This window comes from Berghia stephanieae, chromosome 2, assembly GCF_034508935.2.
Source record: "Berghia stephanieae isolate SIO BIC M18660-M18661 chromosome 2, UCSD_Bste_1.3, whole genome shotgun sequence".
NCBI lineage: Eukaryota > Metazoa > Mollusca > Gastropoda > Nudibranchia > Aeolidiidae > Berghia > Berghia stephanieae.
In genome coordinates this window covers 93243140-93265639 of record NC_088361.1, presented here as the reverse complement: position 1 = coordinate 93265639, position 22500 = coordinate 93243140, and the positions used below count along the sequence as shown (strand labels likewise).

The following is a 22500-nucleotide window of genomic DNA, read 5'->3' as shown; positions in this document are numbered from 1 at the left end:
CCGAAATCAAAGGGGTATAATAAATTTTAATCTCTCATGCCACAGAAACGTTCCAACTGTTTCATCTGGGTTACGATCGCTGGAGTTTGCACAAACCAATGTGGAGGATTCACCACCAAAGTCAGTGGTCTTAAATTTGACAACTCTCCCAACAAGGTAGGTGTGCGAGTTAAAATTACAATCCTTTATATACTACTACAATAGCTTGTTAGAGCACTCGCTTCCTATGCAAAGGGACCAGGACTGATTCTGGGTTTAGAGGAGACTTTTTTCTGACCCGTCTTCCAACTAGCAGTGTTTGGGTATTTAGATTTGGCTAGACTAATACCCTGTCAAACGGGTATCAAGCAATTGCTATTGACTGTTAAACGGAAACTGAGATAAAAATCTGGCTTCATGTACCTTATGGCTCTGAAGACCTACTACATACTTTTACATATGGCATTGAACCAAAGAGCACAATCTCATAGGCCTGTAAATCGGAAACAACATAAAATTGAAATAATTAGACCATCACTATGATGTTCAACAATAATCAGTGGATTTTTGACAAGGAAAATAAATAAGTATATCAAAATAAATTAATAAATAAACATTATTTATCGACAAGGAAATTGGATTAAAAAATACAAAATACAAGAATGAATGAATACGCATCATGATATATATATATATATATATATATATATATATATATATATATAAATATATATAATATATATATATATATATATATATATATATATATATATATATATATATATATATATAAATACATTTTCTAAAGCAATCTAATAAAATAAAATGAAAATAAAAAGTAAAAGTAAAGGTGCATCTAAAATATTGATATTCCAACATGAAATTACATGGTAACCCATGTATAATGCACATACATTTTATCTTATCATACTATATTTTCCAAATTGGAATTTTTTGTAACACTAAGGCTCCAAAACTACTGGACCAATAATCACAGAATTTTGCATGGTGTTTAAAAATGACATATAGGTGGTTAGCGTGTATTATGAGATTGATTAGACATCGTGATGATTTCATCAAAAAATCAAATTTATTTCGTTAAATCCCATCAAAAACATACGCCATCCTTTATGCATGTGGTTTGTGTGTCTATGTCAATGTGTCTGTGTCAACTTTCCGGTTAGTAAGTATGACAATAAAGTGGGAGTACTTGCATTGAATCAATACCGATCAGTGGTTCCTCTCATTATTCTGAATGCAACAATCTTCTTGAAAAGTATATGAACCATTTTCCTCTCTTAACATTGGGAAAGATATCTATCATAAGTGGGTGAAATATATAAGACATGAAATGCAGAAAACACCTCCCCATGGCCAAATAAAAAGCTCCATGGAGTTCTCTTACGAAGTCAAAAAATGTATTGTCTATAAAGGCAATGGAAATTGAGTTCAAATTTTATTCAACACTTAAGTCATAAATCTTGAGTTCATTGACTTATCATCACATTCATTGAACAGGCAGCAAGCTATGCTTGTATGTAGATCAAGCAAGAAAATGTAGATTTAAATAAAAATGAATTGTATGTAATTATATCTTTTCATCAACAATGAAAGACAATATAATAATTTTTTTAAAATAATGAGTATTGAAAGACTACAGATCACACTTTTGGATTAAAAGGCCTAGACTATTATGTACAATAGACGGATCATCATCACTGCTATCCACATTCAAAGTGGGGCCCGTCATATCAAAGCGGTATTAATTCTGGACCATTGAGTGTATAATTTAACAACCCCCCCCCCCAAATGTGAGCTTTTAATATAGCGCAATATCGACTAAATGTGCTCAAAGCACTTTACAAAGGGGCCCCTGACCAAGAGCAACACGTAACATGTAGAACTCGACATCACACCTGTTACTGTTAGGCGATATTACAATTTTTTTTAGGACTGAGACAACGCTCTTAACAACCAGGTACTCATTTTTCACCTGAGTATGGTAAGAGAATGTGAGTAAGAATCGTTTCCAAGGACTCAACTATGCGCTGAGCGAGGCTCAAACCATGGACTTTCCGATCCAAAAGCGAATGTCATATCACAAGACCATTCCACAAATATTAAAATTGGAGATAATTGCTATTCTTTATGGATACTTTCTTACATTGCAAAAAAAAAATCAAAGTTTCTATTTATTATCCTTTTAACTTAAGATTCATTTTCAAAAGTCCGATACATAATTTCATTTCGTGGCAGTGGGTCATATATAGTTTGAGACACCATGCTGAGTTTAAGTTTTAAATCTTTATCGACAACATGTGAACCCACTCATTGAAAATGAATATAGCAGTTTCAAAAAAGATCAATTACCAAACACGAAATACTTTGGGCTCAAAATCTGTCTTCAGCCAACATGCTAAAACTGATGTATTTATGTGTTCATCGTTTTTTGTTTTTTGTTGTTGTTGTTTGCTGAATAAGGGTTTTAAGCCTGAAACGTTCCATTTTTGGTATTTTATTCTCTTTTTTATTGGTGAAATTGCTATATTCATTTTTGTTTATTACTTTTTAAAATCCACAACTTCTAGCAACATATTAATACTTTGACCCACTTGTTGAATTCTTTTCTTTCTTTTTTTTTTTCTTCTTTTTTTTCACATTAGATTCGATTTGCATGGGAAAATGAAGGTATCATCCATGACATGGACGGATCATTGACAGGTGAGGCAGGTGCTAGTGCTGTTGCCTGCTCTGGATCCCACGACCAATCCAAATGTAAAAAGGACGCGGAATTTTCCAAAGGAGTTGAAGGATGCATCTGCTCGAAGGATGTCAAATTATTCAGGTATTTTTATATGAAATGATCTTGTCTGGAAACGTTTCGGCTTGATCAGTTAATTATTTGTCTTATTTTTAGTTCTTATTTGTTGAATGTCACTTTTAATTTTGTTTTGTAAAACTTGTATAATTAGTGTGTGCGACCATTTTATGGGTCTCTTGGCATGGTATGAATGAGTTTATGGTTTATTAAATGATATTGTAAAGCGATTTGAGGTTTCGGCATATATCGCATATAGAAGAGTACTTTATTATTATTATAGTATTATTATTATTATTATTATTATTATTATTATTATTATTATTATTATTATTATTATTATCATTATTATTATTATTATTATTATTATTATTATTATTATTATTATTATTATTATTATTATTATTATTATTATTATTATTATTATTATTATTATTATTATATTATTATTATTATTATTATTATTATTATTATTATTATTATTATTATTATTATTATTATTATTATTATTATTATTATGTTATTATTATTGTTGTTGTTGTTGTTGTTTTTGTTGTTTTTATTATTATTTTTATCTATTTTATCATTATCTAAACTCATAGATTTTATGACCTAGTTTGTGAAACAGTGTTATGTTCGAAGGGTTACAATAATGGTGAAATAGAATTTTTAGCCAAAAATGTGTGGCTTAGTGACTCAGCTTTAGGGTTGACTTGTCTTGTCACAAGAACCAAGCGATCAATGGCAGTGATTGTGGAAAATATTGGTCACATTTGTATTCGACCACCTCAAAATGGTAAAATATGGGATGGTTTTGATCAGGGCGGGGATCGCGATAGCTCAGTTGGTAGAGCGCTCGATTCACTAGCAAAGGGACGGAGATTGATTCCGGGTGCAGTCGAGATTTTTTTCTGACCCCCCCCCCCCCCTGTCCACCTAGCAGTGATTGGGTAGCTGGGTCTATTAGTCCTGATGGAAAGTACTCTTCGATAGACCAGCATCCTGTACAAAGGGTAGCAAGCAAATGCTATTGTCTGTTTCACGCTATAGATAAACTCCAGCTCCACGGGTCAGAAGGCTCTCTGGGACTACTTTTTATATCAGGGTGAAAATTGAATTTATAGCCAGAAATCTAGGAAATATGAGCCAACACATTTATTTTTAAAATTTCGATGAAAGAATATAAGTTCTTTGGGAGCTAAAACATAACATTTTGTATACTTTTCATAATCTTGTTCAGCCTGTCATAACACTGTTTTGAAACGGTTGGTCACATTTTCAGAATAAATATTCAATCTTAATGGGGCTATGTTTTCTCTGGATATGACTGTCGCCTTCGGACTGGAAGGTTGAGAGTTTGAGACCCACTCTGAGCAGTGCAAAGTTGAGTCTTTGGAAATTACTCTTGACTCACAATCTCTCGCTGTACCCAGGTGTAAAATATGTATCTGGCCGTTAACAATATTGTAATATCACCTGACATGTCTCATCCTACAGGTTAAGATTCTGTTGGCTAGGATCTTTGTAAAGCGCTTTGAGCTCAATCAGTGGATATTGCACGACATAAATGCTTTATATATATATATATATATATATATATATATATATATATATATATATATATATATATATATATATATATATCCCTTTCATTTAAAATTTTCTTCTGAATTTACCTTGTCCTTTTCTTTGTTTTTAGATTTGCTTTCAACGACATTAACCCTCAAAGTTTATTGTACAAGACAGCTCACTTTACCTCCAAGCATGGCACGACCAATGGACCATGGAGAGAGAAACGCGTGAGCCACACGAAAGGTTGGCAAGTGGTCTTACAGGCAAATCTGTCTTATGATTTTACCTTTGAAAATGCAGAGCAAGCTGTCAACATCAGTTATAGTGGAACGACATATCAGCTCACCGTAAGTTTTTAAAAAAGTGTCGTAGCCTCGTTTTATAAAACATAAAATGAAAAAGAATGTCCTTTATTCATCCCCGAGGGAAGGAGAAATGTGTCTTTAGGGTTTAATCCACGGGGAGATAGGAATAACACTAAGCATCAGCTGCAATGTATTTTTGTGAAATGAACTAGGGCAAGGTGTCTTGGTCAAAGCAACACAGTGTGGAGGGAAATCAAACTCAGTACCTTCTGGGTATGAAGCAATACCATACTTCTGTGCCATGAATACAGAAAAGTAAGTGGAGCAATCACCTATGTTGATAATAATAACAGAAAATGAAGTGCGTAGTAAAATGCTAAAAGACAATAGAGAATATAAACGTTGTGGCGATGAGGATTCAAACCTAAAATCAGACTGTGACAACAACTCCTCATGGCCACTAATAGACAGCTAGATAACCACGCCTCTAGGATAGTCGTCATAATGTAAACAATGGCAGTGGTTGGTAAACCAAGCAAATTACACAGGTTTTTACTATCGATGGTAAGTGTCTACATAAAATACCTTCTGTTCTACCGCTTGAGCAATAGCACCAACACCGAATACTATAGATAGTATGCAGTTGACGTCACTCAAGCCTTTGTTATTGTATTTTGCCATCCGCGTTTGTGAGTGATTCTCACTATAGTGTATTAACCAGACTATAAAAGTTCATGGTTACACATAGTTTTGTGTGTTGGTCCGTTACACTTCCGGATGGCAATGTTATGAGCTTCTTAGCCAAGCGCATACTATCTATATGGAGACTTATACTATAATATGATCAAGAAAATCATGTGATAACTAGTCATCCATATTTGGCAGTATAAAAGCAATAACAATGATCAGAGAGAGGTTGACTTTATTCACGTTATTGTTTATAAATAACCAACTATGTTTTTTTCCGAGCGCTTAAGAAGGTTTGTCACAAATTCTATGTTTTGATTGGTCAAAAACTACTGGTCAATTGTGTACATAGATATATAATACATATTCCAGAAATCTATTGCCCTTGTCTGCCTTAGAAAGAAGATTCTTGTTACGGCTATCTTATGCAATGTTTGAATAACTGAATAATTGAGGACAGGAAATGCCAATTGTCAAACAGAGACGATGAATTAACTTAGATGAAAAAACTATGTTTGGAGTTTTGAATGAGTTTCCAATACCACTGCACGGTGTTGGGAGTGTGCGTTGGGAACAAGTTTGAAATAGAATACTTCTGTTATATCCTCTAATAACCTCAAATATGTTATTTCTCATCAAAATTTATCCTTATATACACCAATGGGTGAAAATTTAGCTGTCATCAAAATTTTTGACCTTAAGAATTATAATTATGATAAGAAACTGGATGCGAGCAGGTGAAAACTTAAGTTGTTTTATTTTTTTTTACATAGAATGATGGAGGCGCCTCATAATAGTTTTGTTATTATGCTGTAGTAAAATCGAGTTTTCACCTTAGCGAAAGGAGTATTGATGCCTTGTGTTTATCCAAAAAAAAAATTAAAAATAAATTATAACATCCGCCAGCCAGATATAACATACCAACACATAAAACTGTGTGTGACCTTAAACGTTTATTGTCTGATTTATAGAATTTAGTGAGAACTGCTCATAAAAATGGCTGGCTAAAAACAATAACAAGAGTTAAGTGATGTCAATTTCGTTCTATCAATAGAATAGTTTTGTATATTATTGGAATCAGAAATAACCCATTCTTATTTTATTATTTTAACCCCCCCCCCCCCTTCCGATACTCTCTTTCTTGTCTCTATCTTTCTCTAGAATGGTGACTACTTCATCCTGACACAAAAAGCCTATCAAATGCCAGACATTTTCAGATTGGACGGCCGAACCAATCTTCCAATCTCTAGCGGTGTTCCATCTGGTAATGAAGTCGCACACGGTGACTGGTTTTACAATAACTCTGAGATCACCTATGCCAGTAAGTATCTCATTTGTGCAATGCCACTAAAATCATTAGTGTGAGAAAATATATGCTATCGCAGCAAGTCTGTCGTAGTAGTTCTTCAGAGTCCTACGGCCCATGGAGCAGGAGTTTATCCTGGTTTCCATAACAATTGCTGGTTACCATTTGATAAGATGCTAGTCTATCACAAAGTACTTTCTGCCAAATATAGCAGACCAGCTACTCCAACAATGCTTGATAGATGAAGATGGGTTTAATCCAGGGTTGGGTTGTCAGAAAATAATCATGATGCCACTCGAGATGAATCTTAGTTCCTTTTTTTGTGTGAAGTCAGTGCTCTTCGAACTGCAGTTATCAGACCTCCCCCTCCCCCCATCCCCCCAATCCCCTCCCCTCTCTTGCAAGTATGTGATTGGTGCAATTTCTAGTCTCACTTCAGTTAGCATTGCAAAAATGCCTTATGGTCTGAAAAACTGCCAAACTTTTCCAAGCATCACACTTTCTACTAAAATGACAACAAAGTCGTAATAAATCTTAATTTTCTTAATCTTAATTATCCCACTGCCAAAAGTTGTGTGTCAGTTTGATAAAAAATTTCACCCCATCTTGCTAGTTTATAGTTTGTAGATAGTGTTGTCTTGGCATTAAAAACGCCAATGAGTGAATGCGTTTGTTTTTTATTTAGTCCTTTGATCAGTGACTGAAGAACATTATATTCAAAATTGCACAAATACAAGACCAGTACTGATTCGGTGTGCTTAGTAAAAACTCACAACAATCCGCCAGCTGGATATAGATAGTATGCAGTTGACGTCACTCAAGCCTTTGTTATTGTATTTTGCCATCCGCGTTTGTGAGTGATTCTCACTGAACTGTATTAACCTGACTATAAAAGTTCATGGTTACACACAGTTTTGTGTGTTGGACCGTTATACTTCCGGATGGCAATGTTATGAGCTTCTTAGCCAAGCGCATACTATCTATAACGTACCAACACACTTAAATATGTATAACCTTGAACGTTTATGGTTTGATTAATACTATTTAGTGAGTTCTAATCATAAAAATGGCTGGCTAAAAACAATAATAAAGAGCTGAGTGACGTCAATTTCGTTCCATCTATATCAGTGCAGTGGCTTACTGTTGTTAAAAGTTGTGAGTTTTGTTCATATTTAGAAATCATCAAGCTCTATCAAATTATGTTTTTTGAGTTCATTTTCCTTGGTATTATTAATATAGTGTTACACCCAAGGGCCTACATTCAGTGACAAACACATAATGTATTTTTAAAAACTATGAAGTTCCAGTAATTTTTAGATGATAATTTTTTTCCAATCTATATCTTTCTACATTTTCCTGACATTGATTTATAAACTGTCTTTACAGGTTTCTATTCATTTCCTAATTTATATTAATAATATATTCATTTAAAAAATTTATTTTTTCATACTTTGCATTAAAGACAACTTTTATTTACTATTTAGTTTGCATATATTTTCAATTTCTTCCTTTCTTTTCTACAATGTTTGATGTACAATGCGACTTTTAATGAAATATTTACAATAAACAAAAGATTTACGCACACAACTTAATGTTCATATCTTCTCAGTTAAAAATGATGTTGGAGATGAGAAAAACATTAAAATGCAAGCAACTCGATGTTTCTGGCGTGGATGCGAGAAGCCTGCATCTCCCATGTCAATCATTAAGGAACCTGCGAATGCGGAGAAAACATCCATCCCTGCTACATGGAAGAACTTGACTGTACACGGTGGTCCACCTAAACCTATGGATGATCTTTATATAGCATATGGTGAGTTCGTTCAAGTGATGATGCTTGACCGTTATTATAAGCACAAAATGTGACACACATTCGTGATCCAACCTCTCAAAACAGTATTATGTAAGAACACACTAGATACAGAAAAGCAAATTTGAAATCAAAAAGATCAGATGTTGAAAATTTAGTATATTATGTGACCAATCATCCCAAAACAGTGGTATGTCAGGATAAAAAAGTAGTCATTTAGAGCCATTACATACTTCTGCGAGACATGGTTGGATGGTGTTGCCCAGGCATTCCATGAAAGAATATAAAGTTTATTCCACCCCACCCATGAAAATACCCTATCATTTCTTAGTAAATACGTAATTGTTGAAGAATGCTTTCAACGAGTTGAATAACAATTTTATTCAACGATTGCATAATATTATTGCACATTTTATTGGTTGAAATAAGGTGTAAAAGACAGCTGATTGGCAATTATAAATAATATTTTGGTGCGCATGAATACAAATCCAATATTTTCTTTTTTGAGTCACAATTCAAGCAGGTGGATAAAATACAAATTATGGCAAATAGAAGTACTACTTCCATACAATTGGTCACGAAATATCTAGAAGTTTTATTTGGAGGGGTGGAATAAATGTACTCTATCATTTCTTTATATTTATCAAACTCGTTATTTTTTTATTGTGTAATAACACATCCTCGTAAGCTCATAGTGTTATTCGACACGATAAAAATAACTCCTTTAATAAATACAAAGAATTGCATATAATCCATCAAGTAAATATATAATATCAACAGGAATCACCCATGTTGTCCAAAGTGAGGAATTTGTGGGTTGATTAATTAACGGGACATTTTAGGTCACAGTGTGATGCCTTAACCACTCGGGTCACCTGGACCTCTTATCATATAAAGCTTGGCTTTAAAAGATGCCTTCAATGGAGAGGGTGAATGTATTTCTTTTGAAAATTCTAAAAGCTGAAATTTCCTATTTCTAATTATTTTCACTTTTAATCAAATTAATTTACTTTATATAACTCAATCTGACATAAACCCAGATTGACAGGGCAGACTATGGTGTTTATTGGTTGACACTCGCGTTCGGAGCAGAAGGTCCTGGAATAGAGTCTCGCTCTGAGCGGCACATAGTTGAGTCCTTGGAAAAGGCTCTTTACTCACATTCTTTCACCTTACTTGGGTGTAAAATGAGTACCCAGCCGTTAACAGCATTGTCTCTGGAAAAAATTGTAATACTGCCGAACATGCGTTATGTCCATGGCCGACTAGAGTATTATAGGAGGGCTATGGTTATGTCTCATCCTACTTGTTAAGCGTTGCTGTTGACTAGGGACCCCAATGAGCACATTTTTAGTAGATATTGCATAGTAGCTCAAGTTTTTTGTTTTGTTTTTGTTTTTACATTTAAGCATGAAAAGTTTAACAAATTAATTACATTCTCATCATTTAACTCTGGGTTTAATCATTCTGTCCCTGTTTTTCTCTTAAATGTCGCAGGATTTATTTTTATAATGCCATTAAACATTGAAAAAAAAGAAAGAAAAGGAATTCGAAATAGATAATGCAATTCAAGTAAAAACATTTTGTTTCAGATAGAAATAAGATATGACTCCGAGAATAGACTCAAAATGCATTGATAATATTTTGTCAAAGTTTAAACTTATTTCTGAATGTTTTGTTCTTTTTTTTCAAGACAAAATAATAAGAGTGTCCTTACTTGTTATTTTCAGAATTTTTCTTTAAACTCCAAACCCACCAACAGAAAAATAGAAATTGTTTACTCAAAAAGAAGACAAGTACACTCTAAACATGATATTGTTCAGTGAAATGAGCTTAGAAGTACAGTGTCAAGTTTTTATAGTTAAAACAAAAACAAAAAATTGTAAATTTTGTAATGTACAAAAGAAACCAGAATAATAACATTTTTGGTTGCATTGTAACGAATGTGACGATTTTCTTTTGGTTGGTAAGGAGAAGATTAATTGTTTTTGCCAATGATTATCAAATATTGACGCTTTCCTCCCCACCTCCTCTCTTATACCATCAGAGCGCTGGATTGTTGTAGACACAGTGCTACCAAAACTCGGCAAGGTTGTCATTGAAGGAGGTTTGCAGTTTAAAGACGATTTCCTGAAGGAAAATTTGCTGGAAGCGGATTACATCTATATCAAGGGTCGCCTGGTTGCTGGTTGGTCCGAGGAAAAACCATTCAACGGGAAATTGACCATCCGTCTTAGAGGCAAACACAGTACTCCAAATTATCCTGTCAAAGATGGAGCTAACCTGGGTTCTAAATTTATTGGTATGTTTTTCCGGTGATGGTCTTTTATAAATTCTTTTTTGTCTTCCACCTCCTCCTCCTTCTCCTTTTTCTCCTCCACCTCCTCGTCCTTCTTCTTTTTCTTATTCTTCTTCTTCTTCTTCTTCTTCTTCTTCTTCTTCTTCTTCTTCTTCTTCTTCTTCTTCTTCTTCTTCTTCTTCTTCTTCTTCTTCTTCTTCTTCTTCTACTACTACTTCTTAACAAAACTGTAATAACAATACTCAATTTTTGACAAGTTTTATCTCTGAATTATTATCTCTATTTTCAGCTGTTTTTGGCGGTCTGCAGCTTCATGGTATTGATAGAGGAATTACCAAGACATTCCTTGCTTCAGAGGCTAGTCCTGGGACTAAGACTATCACATTGAAAGACGCAGTAAACTGGAAGGCCGGAGAAGAAATCCTTATAACAACTTCCGACTATAATGCATGGCACACCGAAATATTCAAGATCACCCAAGTGTCCGGCAAGACTTTGACACTCAATGGAACCATCAAGCACCGTCATATTTGTAAGATCTGTTTGATTTTTATAAATCAAAATTTATATCAGATCACCATTGCTTTTGTTAACAAAGGTTTATTATTATTATTATTATTATTATTATTATTATTATTATTATTATTATTATTATTATTATTATTATTATTATTATTATTATTATTATTATTATTATTATTATTATTAATATTCTTCTTCTTCTTCTTCTTCTTCTTCTTCCTCTTCTTCTTCTTCTTCTTCTTCTTCTTCTTCTTCTTCTTCTTCTTCTTCTTCTTCTTTTCTTCTTCTTCTTCTTCTTCTTCTTCTTCTTCTTCTTCTTCTCTTCTTCTTCTTCTTCTTCTTCTTCTTCTTCTTCTTCTTCTTCTTCTTCTTCTTCTTCTTCTTCTTATTATTATTATTATTATTATTTATTATTATTATTATTATTATTATTATTATTATTATTATTATTATTATTATTATTATTATTATTATTATTATTATTATTATATTATTATTATTATTATTAGGATTATTATTCTATAAAAACATTAAATCAGCAGTAGTATAAATCTGTATCCTCTTTATTTCATTCCTATAATCCCACCTTGTAGCTCACGAAGAATCGATCGATGGCAAAGTATTGGATCTGAGTGCAAGAGTTGCCTTGTTATCCAGGAACATCCGAATAGAGGGAGAAGAATATGACAAACTTGTCTCTGAATCCTTTGGTTCCAGAATTCTTGTTGGTCAATCTTTCAGCAATAGCAAACTGTACAGTGGTGAGAGACATTCGATTTTTTAAATCATTATTCTTGTAGGTCAGTTTTTCAGAACTGACAAACTATACAATGGTAAACCACTTTCAACGTTTCTTTATTATGATTCTTGTTCGTCAATCTATTTTGGCATTGACAAATTGCACAGTGGTTATAAGACATTTAATTTATCTTTTGGTAAAAATTTCAGCAATATAGAGTGGTAAGAAACATTCATTTTTCTTTTTGTCAATCTTTCAGCAATAACACTGCACTATAGTAAGAAAAATTCAATTATCTTTAGTCTTATGAAGTTGATCAGTCTTTCAACAATATGAATTATGTATAGGTATATGATCAAATCATCTATTTCAGTCATGACTTTTTAATTCATCTCCCACAAAGTACACACATTTGCAGGTCTGATAACCATTCGCAATTATGGGTCTGATATAACATTGTTGTAATGGACAATATTTTGCGTCGGTTTGATAGTATTTCCATTATAACAATGAGACTATAACAATTTGGGTTATCAGACCTGCAAATAAGTACAAGTCAATCTCCCACAATCTCCCCATATATCCGACAACATTCTTCTCCCCCAGGATTTGCCCAGGTGTCTAATGTTGAATTCTTCCATGCTGGGCAAGAAGGATTCAAATCCAGCAGTGACGCTCGCTATGCCTTGACTTACTTGGGTGTGACCAGCACAAAGGGCAAAGTGAGATACTCGTACGCCAAACACAACACATTCCACAATGGATTCAGCACGGCTATTGGCGTGTTTAGCACGGAAGGTTTAGAAATTGAGGACAACACAATTCACCACACTGTTGGACCAGGTATGATATGAATCCAGTACTTATGTACACGTCAGTAGGTACCTATCAATTCTCTTTCTTTTGTTTCATTGAATTAATTGATTAGTTTTTCTGTGATTATTCTTACAAAGTAATGATGCTTATGATGATGAAGATGACATTGATGATAATAATAATGATGATGATATTGATAATAATAATGTCTGCTGCTGCTGATGATGCTGATGATGATGATGATGATGATGATGATGATGATGATGATGATGATAATAATATGAATGAGAAGAAGAAGAAGAAGAAGAAGAAGAAGAAGAAGAAGAAGAAGAAGAAGTAAGAAGAAGAAGAAGAAGAAGAAGAAGAAGAAGAAGAAGAAGAAGAAGAAGAAGAAGAAGAAGAAGAAGAAGAAGAAGAAGAAGAAGAAGAAGAAGAAAAAGAAGAAGAAAGATACAAAAGGAAGAAGATTGTATTGAGTCGCATCAATTTTATGTTTCATCTTATGTAATTGTAAAATATGCAAACAATAAACAGTGAATACCTTGTAATAAAAACTAGTTCAAAATTAAGAAAACTCAATACAGTATTAGGAACCTCAAAGCACCAGAGAGAAATGAACTGTTGAAACTGTCAGGGTCCTTTAATTAAAGAAGACAAATATTTTTCCTCTTTAACTCACTATTTGAAATAACAATTTATCATTTTTTTAAAAATTAGCGATTTTCTTTGAATTATGAACTAAAGCAGGCATCTCTTTATATTAACTTTACACGTTTTTTATACTTTTCAATGTCATTTTAGGTATTCATATTGAAGCAATCGGAACCAAGGTGGTCAATAATCTGGTAACATTGAGTATCTGGCCCGGATCTTATTTGGACAGAAAGGAAACCGAAAATTATGATTTCACTGGCGGTATTGAAGCACGTAAAGCCACCAAGTTGGTTTTGGTGAATAACACAGTGGCTGGATCAGAGAGGAATGCGTATGGGTTGCCCGGGCAAGCATGTACCACCGCCTCAGGTGACCTGTGGTCAGGAAACATGGGCAGTGGTGCCCAGAGTGGTAAGAGCTTAATTGATTCTTCGCCTATCAACATCCTAGCAGCTTATTTTAAACTTTAAAAGACTGCAGCAGGCATGGTATATTTCTTGTCATATGAAATGATGGTAATGATGATGATGATGAAAATAGTGATAATCTATATAGGGAGCCTATGTCGTGTGACCACAAAATAGAGAACGTTTAAAGGATACTTAAAACGACTTTTCAGATCTTCAAATAATTTCTTTGACAAATATGTTTGCAATAAAAAAGGCGTGTTCCCTATGTTGATAACAACAAAGTAAAAAGTCTAACTGGAACACAAATGAAAAACACAACTTGAAATTGTATTGTTGTAGATAACTGAGAATCATGTACTCAACTACTGACATCAAAATGGAGACACTACTTGTCGTAATAATGATGATAATGATAATGATGGTAATGATGATAATGATAATAGAAATAACCATAATTAACCATCATCATCATCATCATCATCATCATCATCATCATCATCCATCATCACCATAATCAAAATCATAGTAATAATGTAATAATAATAATAATAATAATAATAATAATAATAATAATAATAATAATAATAATAATAATAATAATAATAATAATAATAATAATAGTAGTAAAAATAATAATAATAATAATAATAATAATAACAATAATAATAATAATAACAATAATAATAATAATGATAATGATAATAATAATAATAATGATATGACGACGGTGGTGATGATAACAATAGCAATAACAATATCAATAATAATAATGATGATAATAATAAATACATGCATAATTATTATACATATTTTTAGATAGTATTGAGTAATTTTTCTTTTTAAAATGTAAACTTCCACCTCAGGTTTGGCAATGTTTACAGCTGACACAACAGCTGACTCAAAATGTGTACAGTTCAGCGGTTTCATCATGTGGAAGAATTTTGACTACGGCATCTACTACATGCACGGGCCCAGCTTGGTCATCAAAGACAACATATTCGTGGAGAACAGCGTTGCTGTCACGCCATTCGTCGTTGGGCCTGGATCTACTGGACACTCATATGCCGATAAATCTATCAAGTTTGAGGACAATGTTTTCATCGGGAAAACGAGTTCCTTCTCCGAATCTTTGGATGTCATGCCATCTGGTGACAATATTAAGTACAGTTCGCAGGCCAGAGGTCAGCATTCGTCTGCCATCTGTGGTAAAGCTGGTATCATGATTGGTAGCTTCACCTCTGGATCCAATATGTCTCCTAGAAAGCCATGGCTGAACGTCATGAGTTACCAAGCCATCAAAGGCATCACGATTGTTGAAGGTAAGATTGCAAGCATACTTTGCCCTTTTTGATAATACTGCTTAGATCGTGCGGCTACATGGTTAGTGGTATGACACTCGACTTCAAATTGGAAGGTCCTGTTCTGACTCTGAGCAGCACATAGTTGAGTCCTTGGAAAATGTTATTTACTCTCAATCTCTCACTGTAATCAGGTGTAAAATGTTGTTAACAATGTTGTCTCTGTCGAAAATTTGTAATATTGCCTAACAGGCATCATGTCTCGTCCTACATGTGTTGCTGTTGGCTAGGAACCCCTTATAAAGAACTTTGAGCATGTTAAGTGCATTTTGTTCTATATAAAAGCTCAAGTTTATTTTGAGATTGGATCAACCTTTTTGTTTGAAGTTTAATCCATAACAAATTAAAAGACTTTTTCTAATCATGAATGACTTGATTTTCTGATAAAATCTTTACAAACAATTTGATAAAAATATCCTGAAGAAAACAAGGAACCAGAAAAAGGGAAATTAGAACAATCTCCCAGATAGGTGATTAGGAACACAAACGATTCTAAGTAGATCTGCTTTACCATTTTTCATCTTTGTTTTTTTTTTTAATGCTATTTACAACAAGACATTACCTCGGTGCACTCTGTAAAAATGCTCTTACTTTTGGTCTTGAATTTTTAAAAAAATCCTAACACTCCTCAGGAAACCACTTCATGAACTACGGCAAATGTACCGGAGGACAAGACCACGCCATTGTCACCAACAAGGACAATGATGACGCTATTCATCCAGTCACAATGTCGAATTCCAGACTTACCAATGTCAACAAATTGAGCAAGATCCTCTTCCACGTGCCCAATGTAGGGTAAGTACAAGAGAAATTGGGAATTGGTTTATAAGGGTCTTGCAAAAATCAAGTCTTTTATGGAAAGGTCATTCGACCTCCAAGTCGCTCGGTTTGGTTTCTGTCATGGCACAAACGAAACCTAGATGAATCGCTTTGTGACCTAAATGAATCGTTTTGTGTGTGCAATTTATGTAGCTATGTACAGCGCTTGACAGTCAGAAAAAAAAAGAAACAGCAAAGCTGCGTTTGAAAAAAAAACCCAAACAATAAACCTAACAACTTAACACGTCAAAGGCGAAGTTCAATCTTACTTGGAGCTAAAAGATCTTACTGTTTTCATCAAAAGATAAATAACAGCAATGCAATTATAGTTTTATCAAAGCCTGTGTCACAACTGTGGAAACGGTTTATTCTGCATTAAAACACTGGCAAAGGGTTAATTGCACGCACTGTCAGTATCATGTGACATTCCTACCTCACTTGCTAATCATAAAAAAAGTAAATAGCGAGAGGGGGGGGGGGGGGGGGGGGGAGCAAAACCCAATAGCAAAGGCAACATTCGATCTTATTTTGACCCAACACCAGATCTTCTCGTGATTTACATTCGACCGGTAGGTCTTTAGTTTTAGTCCTGCTTTGGGTGGCACAAAGTTGATTCACTGAAAAGGGCTCTTTACTCACATTCTTTCACTGCACACAGTTGTAAAATGAGTACCTAACATTGTCTTTGTCGAGAAAACTATTGTAATATCGTCTCACTGGCATCATGTCTTGTCCCACATGTTAAGTGTTGCTGTTGGCTTGGGGCCATTTGTAAAGTACTTTGAGCACATTTGGGGATATTGCATTGTATTAAAGCTAAAGTTCGTTTTTTAAAAATAATTTTAATGTCAGGTTACATCAGCTCATCAATAGTATACAAAGCAAAAGCTTATGAGCAAAACAAACAAAAACCCTTTTAAAAAAAATGTTGTTGTGGCACAGCCAAAAATAAAGTCAACTCTTCTTCTTATTTCCTTTTTGTTACTTCAGAAAAGTTAACCCATCTGATTGTGTAGACATGGATTGTGATGCTCATAAGAAATGTCTGGTGGAGGACACTGACGGGACCTACCTCGGCCTTAAGGGCACTGTTCTTCCTGAGGCTGCTTATCAATGGGATGGAAAGGATAAACGCCATGGTCTAGGAGATTACAGGATTCCAATGGTGATGAAAACTACACCCGATGGAAAGAAGAGAGACCCCAGTGTCTTTGCACCAAAGAAAGGTATGCTGAAAATTATTTTGATGAATTAATTAATTACGCTCTTTTGCAACGGCATCATTAGATCCCATCGCCTTGGCATTCCACGGGGGAACATAGATAATCCATCAAACAGTATGAATGTTAGCAGGAATCACCCATATTGTCCAAAGTGAGGAAAAAAACGAAATGCCTGAAGTGGGGTTCGAATACGGGACCTTCTGAATCACAATGCAATGCCTTAACTACTCGGTCACTTGGACAGTAATAATTATAATTCGGCTGTAAGCTTATTGGCTGAATTTAATGTTTTTTTATTACAAACTTAAGTAGAGCATGGATATAATGAACAACCCTCTGGCAGAAAAGTAGTTCCTTATATCAGTAGTTCTTTACTATATTGAAATAATAATGGAAAATGAGTGGATCAGACAGGTATTCATTATTTTTATTGGTTCGTTTTAAGCATGATTGTTAATAGTCTGCTGTGTTGTACTATTTCTTTTCCGTAATGGTAATTATTGATTACTGATGGTTTTGAATATTTCAGGTCTGTACAAGATAGACGAGTGTAAGTGGATTCCTGAATGGGTTGCTTATGAGTGCCACAACGGACTGCACTGGAAAATGTTGGTAGTTGAGAGTATGGACAAAGACACGGAGCTACGACGTATCAGTCCTGTAGCTGTCTATCATAAGGACGGTTACATCGATCTCGTCAATGGACCTCAGGTAATCATCATCATAATCATCATCACCATCATCATCACCATCATCATCATCATCATCATCATCATCATCATCATCATCATCATCAGCAGCAGCAGCAGAACCAGCATTATCATCATCATCAGCAGCATCATTATCATCTTCATCATAATCATCATCATTGCTATCTGCGGTGACTTTTTCTATTTTTGGACAGAATTCTTCCCATTTTTCTTCTTTACTTTACCATGTCTGAAAATGTTGAAATATTTTGAAACAGAGTAACTATTCATCTATCACGAAGAGTAGTTAGTTAATGCAGATTCGTAATCTTGTGGTGTGACACTCACTTTTGGACCAGGAGGCCCTGCTCTGAGAAACTCAAATTTGAATTCCTAGAAAAGACTAGTTACTCACATTATCTCACAGCACTCAGGTGTAAAATAAATTCCTGGCCTTTAACAGAGTTTCCTCTGTTGAACAGAAATGTAATATTGTCTTACCAGCGTTATGTCTACATGATGATAAGTGTTGCTATTGGCGAAAGAACTGTTGTCAAGTGCATAGTGATATCAAACTGCTAGAAGCTGTGGACTGTAAAAAGTAATAAACAAAAATGAATATAACATAGTCAAAACCAAAAAAAAAAAAGAAAAAGAACAAAATACCAAACATGGAATGTTTTGTAATCGAAAGCTTGAGGAAGCAAAATGTTTTATTTAAATTAAAGTTGTTCTTTATTGTTGAAATATCGTATTCTGAATATTTCCATACCGTCAAACCTGTTTTTTTTTTTTTTTTTTTGTTTTTTAAAAAAAATGTATTTATGCTTTCATTATATTTTTTGTTGTTGTTGGCTGAAGAAAAGGTTTGAGCTCAAAATGCTCCGCATTTGGTATTTTGTTACTTTTTAAAAATTTACGTTATGACAAATAGTTACTAATAATTTATTCTATTTCTGTACTCCTCTTTTTCCAGGATCACGGCTGGTGTACTGGATACACCTGTCAGAAACGACTCAGCACATTCCCCGTCCTTGTGGCTTTAGGTGAGTCAGAAAAGTCAGTGATTCCTAATCATTTTCTGTCTCTTTATTATATATTATTAGACCTGACAACTTGATTTTTTTTAAATTTGTAATTCTTAGGAGATAAAAATTGTATTCGCTAGAATTAACTTTAGAAATCAACAATTTACCATCATAAAGATTAAACAACACTTCAAAACCTTTAAAGTTTTATGTAATTTAGCATCAACTTTAATTTTCAACAAGTTTTAATGAATTCAAATGAAGTTCACGAAATTCTGAAATGTAGCCAAAATGTCGTGATTATACGAATTTATCGTAATGGTTGGCAGGTTTGTCATATGTGTCAAAAGGGATCGCGTAGTGCAAATATTCAATTTCCTGGAATTGGTGTAAATGTATGGGACATGCACATATCTTCTTTTATTTTTTCATTGTATTTTTTTGTTTTGTTTTTGTTTTTATTTTTTGTTTTGTTGAAACCATTCATTTGTATGAGAAGATGACCTCTGCAATCAGTGACTTGCAAAGTAAAATGAACTTACCCTTAACTTTACCAAAAAAAATATATATAGAATATATATATTTGTAGTTGACTATTCAAGCTGAAAATGCTTTTTTTTTCTCTCTCTGTCTTTACCTCCGAGCATCCAATGCCTTTTGGTCCTTGAGTTTTTATTAATCCACAAAATTTTGACAAAGTGGGATCCGAAAATCAAATGTTCCTAAGTTGAATCTGAAAATTAAATGTAAAGGTCATCATGATCTTATTTTAAAAATGTATAAGACACTTCAAATTTCTCTTCACAGTAACTAATTGTTCATAATTTTGACCTAAATTCCAATCTCGGTCTCTTTTCCATTTTTAAAAAGTAACAAAATACCAAGATTGAGACAATATGTTACATCTGCAGACCTGCCTACTCAAAAATTAAAAAATTCATATGTTTTAGGAGATGAAAGTTATAGTCGCTACAGTTACCTTTAAAGATCAACTTTATAGATTTACCCTCACAAGGATTTAATAACATTTCAATATCTGTGAAATTATGTAGTCTGGCATCAACTTTCATTTTTATAAGTTTTCCTTATTTTGTAATGCTGATGAAGTTCTGAAATTGGTGGCAAAATTTCTTAATTTTACGATTTTTTACCTTATAGTAGGCAGGTCTGCATATGTGACCCATTGCTTTAAATCGGTATTATGTCGGAGTGAACCAAATGCTTAAAATTTGTTTAGTTAAAATGACTAGAAATGTGAGATTTTAGTTTTGACTACTCTAAGAAATATATCAAATTTCCTTAATTAAATGTTCAATCAATATAAGTTCCATATATTTGGCAATGGAATCAGTTTACAGCATCTAAATCGTTCAGACATAGTCATAGCTAGTGTAATTAATAAACGACGAATTATTAGTCAAATGAAAAAATAACTCCCAATGGTCTTTGTTTCCCCGTGACACAAATCCTCCAATCAAAACACATGATGAAAGGCCCACTACTCAATTAATAATTCACACCAGTATCAAACAATAGGAGTCAAACCTTAGTTGTCTCCCTTATCATAGGGTAGGTTTTTTTTTCAACAGTTAGGATTAACTGGAATGCAAGTTTTTATTGGCCTCTAGTAGATATGTCTTGTTAAAATGAAAAATAAATAAATTGAAGTATATTTAGATTTAAGGAAAAATATGTAATTCACAGCATATAGTGCTGGATGGGTGGTCATTGAAGTGATCATCAATATTGTTCTTAAAATCATCTTAATACTCGATTGCCTACAGTGGAAGCCATAGCTCAGATGTCTCATCGGATCATTTCATCAAATGAATACATTTTATTAGAATGCTAATTGTCATTTATTAATGATACACAGGTCAACCATTCGAACTCTACCTAACTGGCAGCAACCCCGACAAGATGCGCTACATGCTTCTCAATTCTGAATCCAAGGACTGTGTTCGGCTTAGCATGTACCACACCAAGACCAATCGACTGGAGGTGAGGGTTGATGGGAAATATATCAAGCCAAACAATGGCTTCTACGACAAGAATGGAAAATACCGCATCAAACTGGAAACAACCAAAGGAGAATTCATGCCTGCTGCTTCAAGTAAAACAATTGGTGAGAATTATATGAGGTAAGTGTAGTAGAGGTTGTAGTAGTAGTAGTAGTGGTAGTAGTAGTAGTAGTAGTAGTAGTAGTAGTAGTAGTAGTAGTAGTAGTAGTAGTAGTAGTAGTAGTAGTAGTAGTAGTAGTAATAGTAGCTTTGTGTAGCTATATTCATTTTCGAATCCAATCCATAGTTTCAGCTTCAACACTGAAGATAGACTCAACATTACATTTGTGTGGTGTAGAATGGTGTTAGGTTATGACTCTGCATCATAATAAGTATGCCCTCCTGTGACTGAAATGTTCCTTAACTGATATGTAAATTTTTCATAAATGTCAGAGTTTCTCAAGTTGTCAAGGAGGTCATTCTGAAACCTTATTGCACTTGGACAAAAGTACTAAATGTGTGCATTTGCTTGATAATGGAGTAGCCGATAACAGCGCTCTTTTCATGGCTTTTGCTGGTGGTCTTTGATTCAGATGGCTGTTTGTCCTAATATACCTTTAAATAAAATCTTCAGTTCATGTTTGCCCTTTCTCTCTTTTAATGTTATCAGTTGCTCTCTACCATCATATTTCATACACTTTTTCTGTTGCCATAGTTGTTATGGCAGTTGTTATCTGCAGGTCCACAATATAGCAAATTATAACTTTACCGAGTTTCACAATTGTTATGATAAATTCTAAATTTAGCATCAATATAAATCCTACATAATTCGGTTTTGAGGTGGTAAGTCACAGTTTTAAAAATATTATATCCTCAGAGTATGGCATAGTAAGATGTTGTGGCTAAAACATTCCATCAATATAATAATATAGATAATCCAACAAACAACCCCCCCCCCCCCCCCCCCCCCCCCCCCAATGTCAACAGGAACTGATGTCATAAGACTTTTTACATCATATTCGTCAACTAGACATGCCAAGAACGTTATTGTCATTTTAGCAGGAGTGAAGTGGTCAAGTGGCTAAATCATTGCACTCTTACCTAGAAGTTCTTGGGTTCATGCCCCGGTTGGGGCACTTTCTTTTTTAAATTTTTATTTTAATTTTTTTTTTCTTGGACAAGATTATTAACCCTTACTTAGTTCACTTTTGACAACATGGGTGATTCCCCGTTGACATCAGGCATTTGTTTGATGGAGTATCTATATCCATTGTTGGAATGCCTAGGCGAAAGCATCTAATGATGCCTCAGAGAAGGGCGTGTTTTGTAATTGACATTTCAAATGGGTTTTGCTAGTGACTAAGGAGGGTTTTGAGCCCAAAACGTTCCATATTTAGTGTTTTGTTCTCTTTTTCATTGGTGTACTTTACACACGTTTTTTTTTTCTTTTTCAGTCAAGAAGATCA

At 33.9% G+C, this 22500-nt stretch overlaps 1 protein-coding gene across 1 annotated transcript in view; it reads left to right on the top strand.

The window, feature by feature from the left end:
- The window catches only part of LOC144965887 (fibrocystin-L-like), a 122191-nt gene that overhangs the window by 82737 nt on the left and 16954 nt on the right, over window positions 1–22500 (top strand). Inside the window, exons 53-69 of the mRNA XM_078901714.1 lie at window positions 46–156; window positions 2643–2824; window positions 4497–4716; window positions 6523–6682; window positions 8277–8480; window positions 10525–10779; window positions 11066–11308; window positions 11892–12059; window positions 12644–12880; window positions 13655–13918; window positions 14781–15236; window positions 15908–16070; window positions 17085–17320; window positions 17847–18028; window positions 18983–19052; window positions 20911–21175; window positions 22489–22500. The exon at window positions 22489–22500 is cut by the window's right edge and continues 160 nt beyond it. Coding sequence (XP_078757840.1) covers window positions 46–156; window positions 2643–2824; window positions 4497–4716; window positions 6523–6682; window positions 8277–8480; window positions 10525–10779; window positions 11066–11308; window positions 11892–12059; window positions 12644–12880; window positions 13655–13918; window positions 14781–15236; window positions 15908–16070; window positions 17085–17320; window positions 17847–18028; window positions 18983–19052; window positions 20911–21175; window positions 22489–22500 — 3428 coding nt within the window. The remainder of the gene's footprint in view (window positions 1–45; window positions 157–2642; window positions 2825–4496; window positions 4717–6522; window positions 6683–8276; window positions 8481–10524; window positions 10780–11065; window positions 11309–11891; window positions 12060–12643; window positions 12881–13654; window positions 13919–14780; window positions 15237–15907; window positions 16071–17084; window positions 17321–17846; window positions 18029–18982; window positions 19053–20910; window positions 21176–22488) is intronic.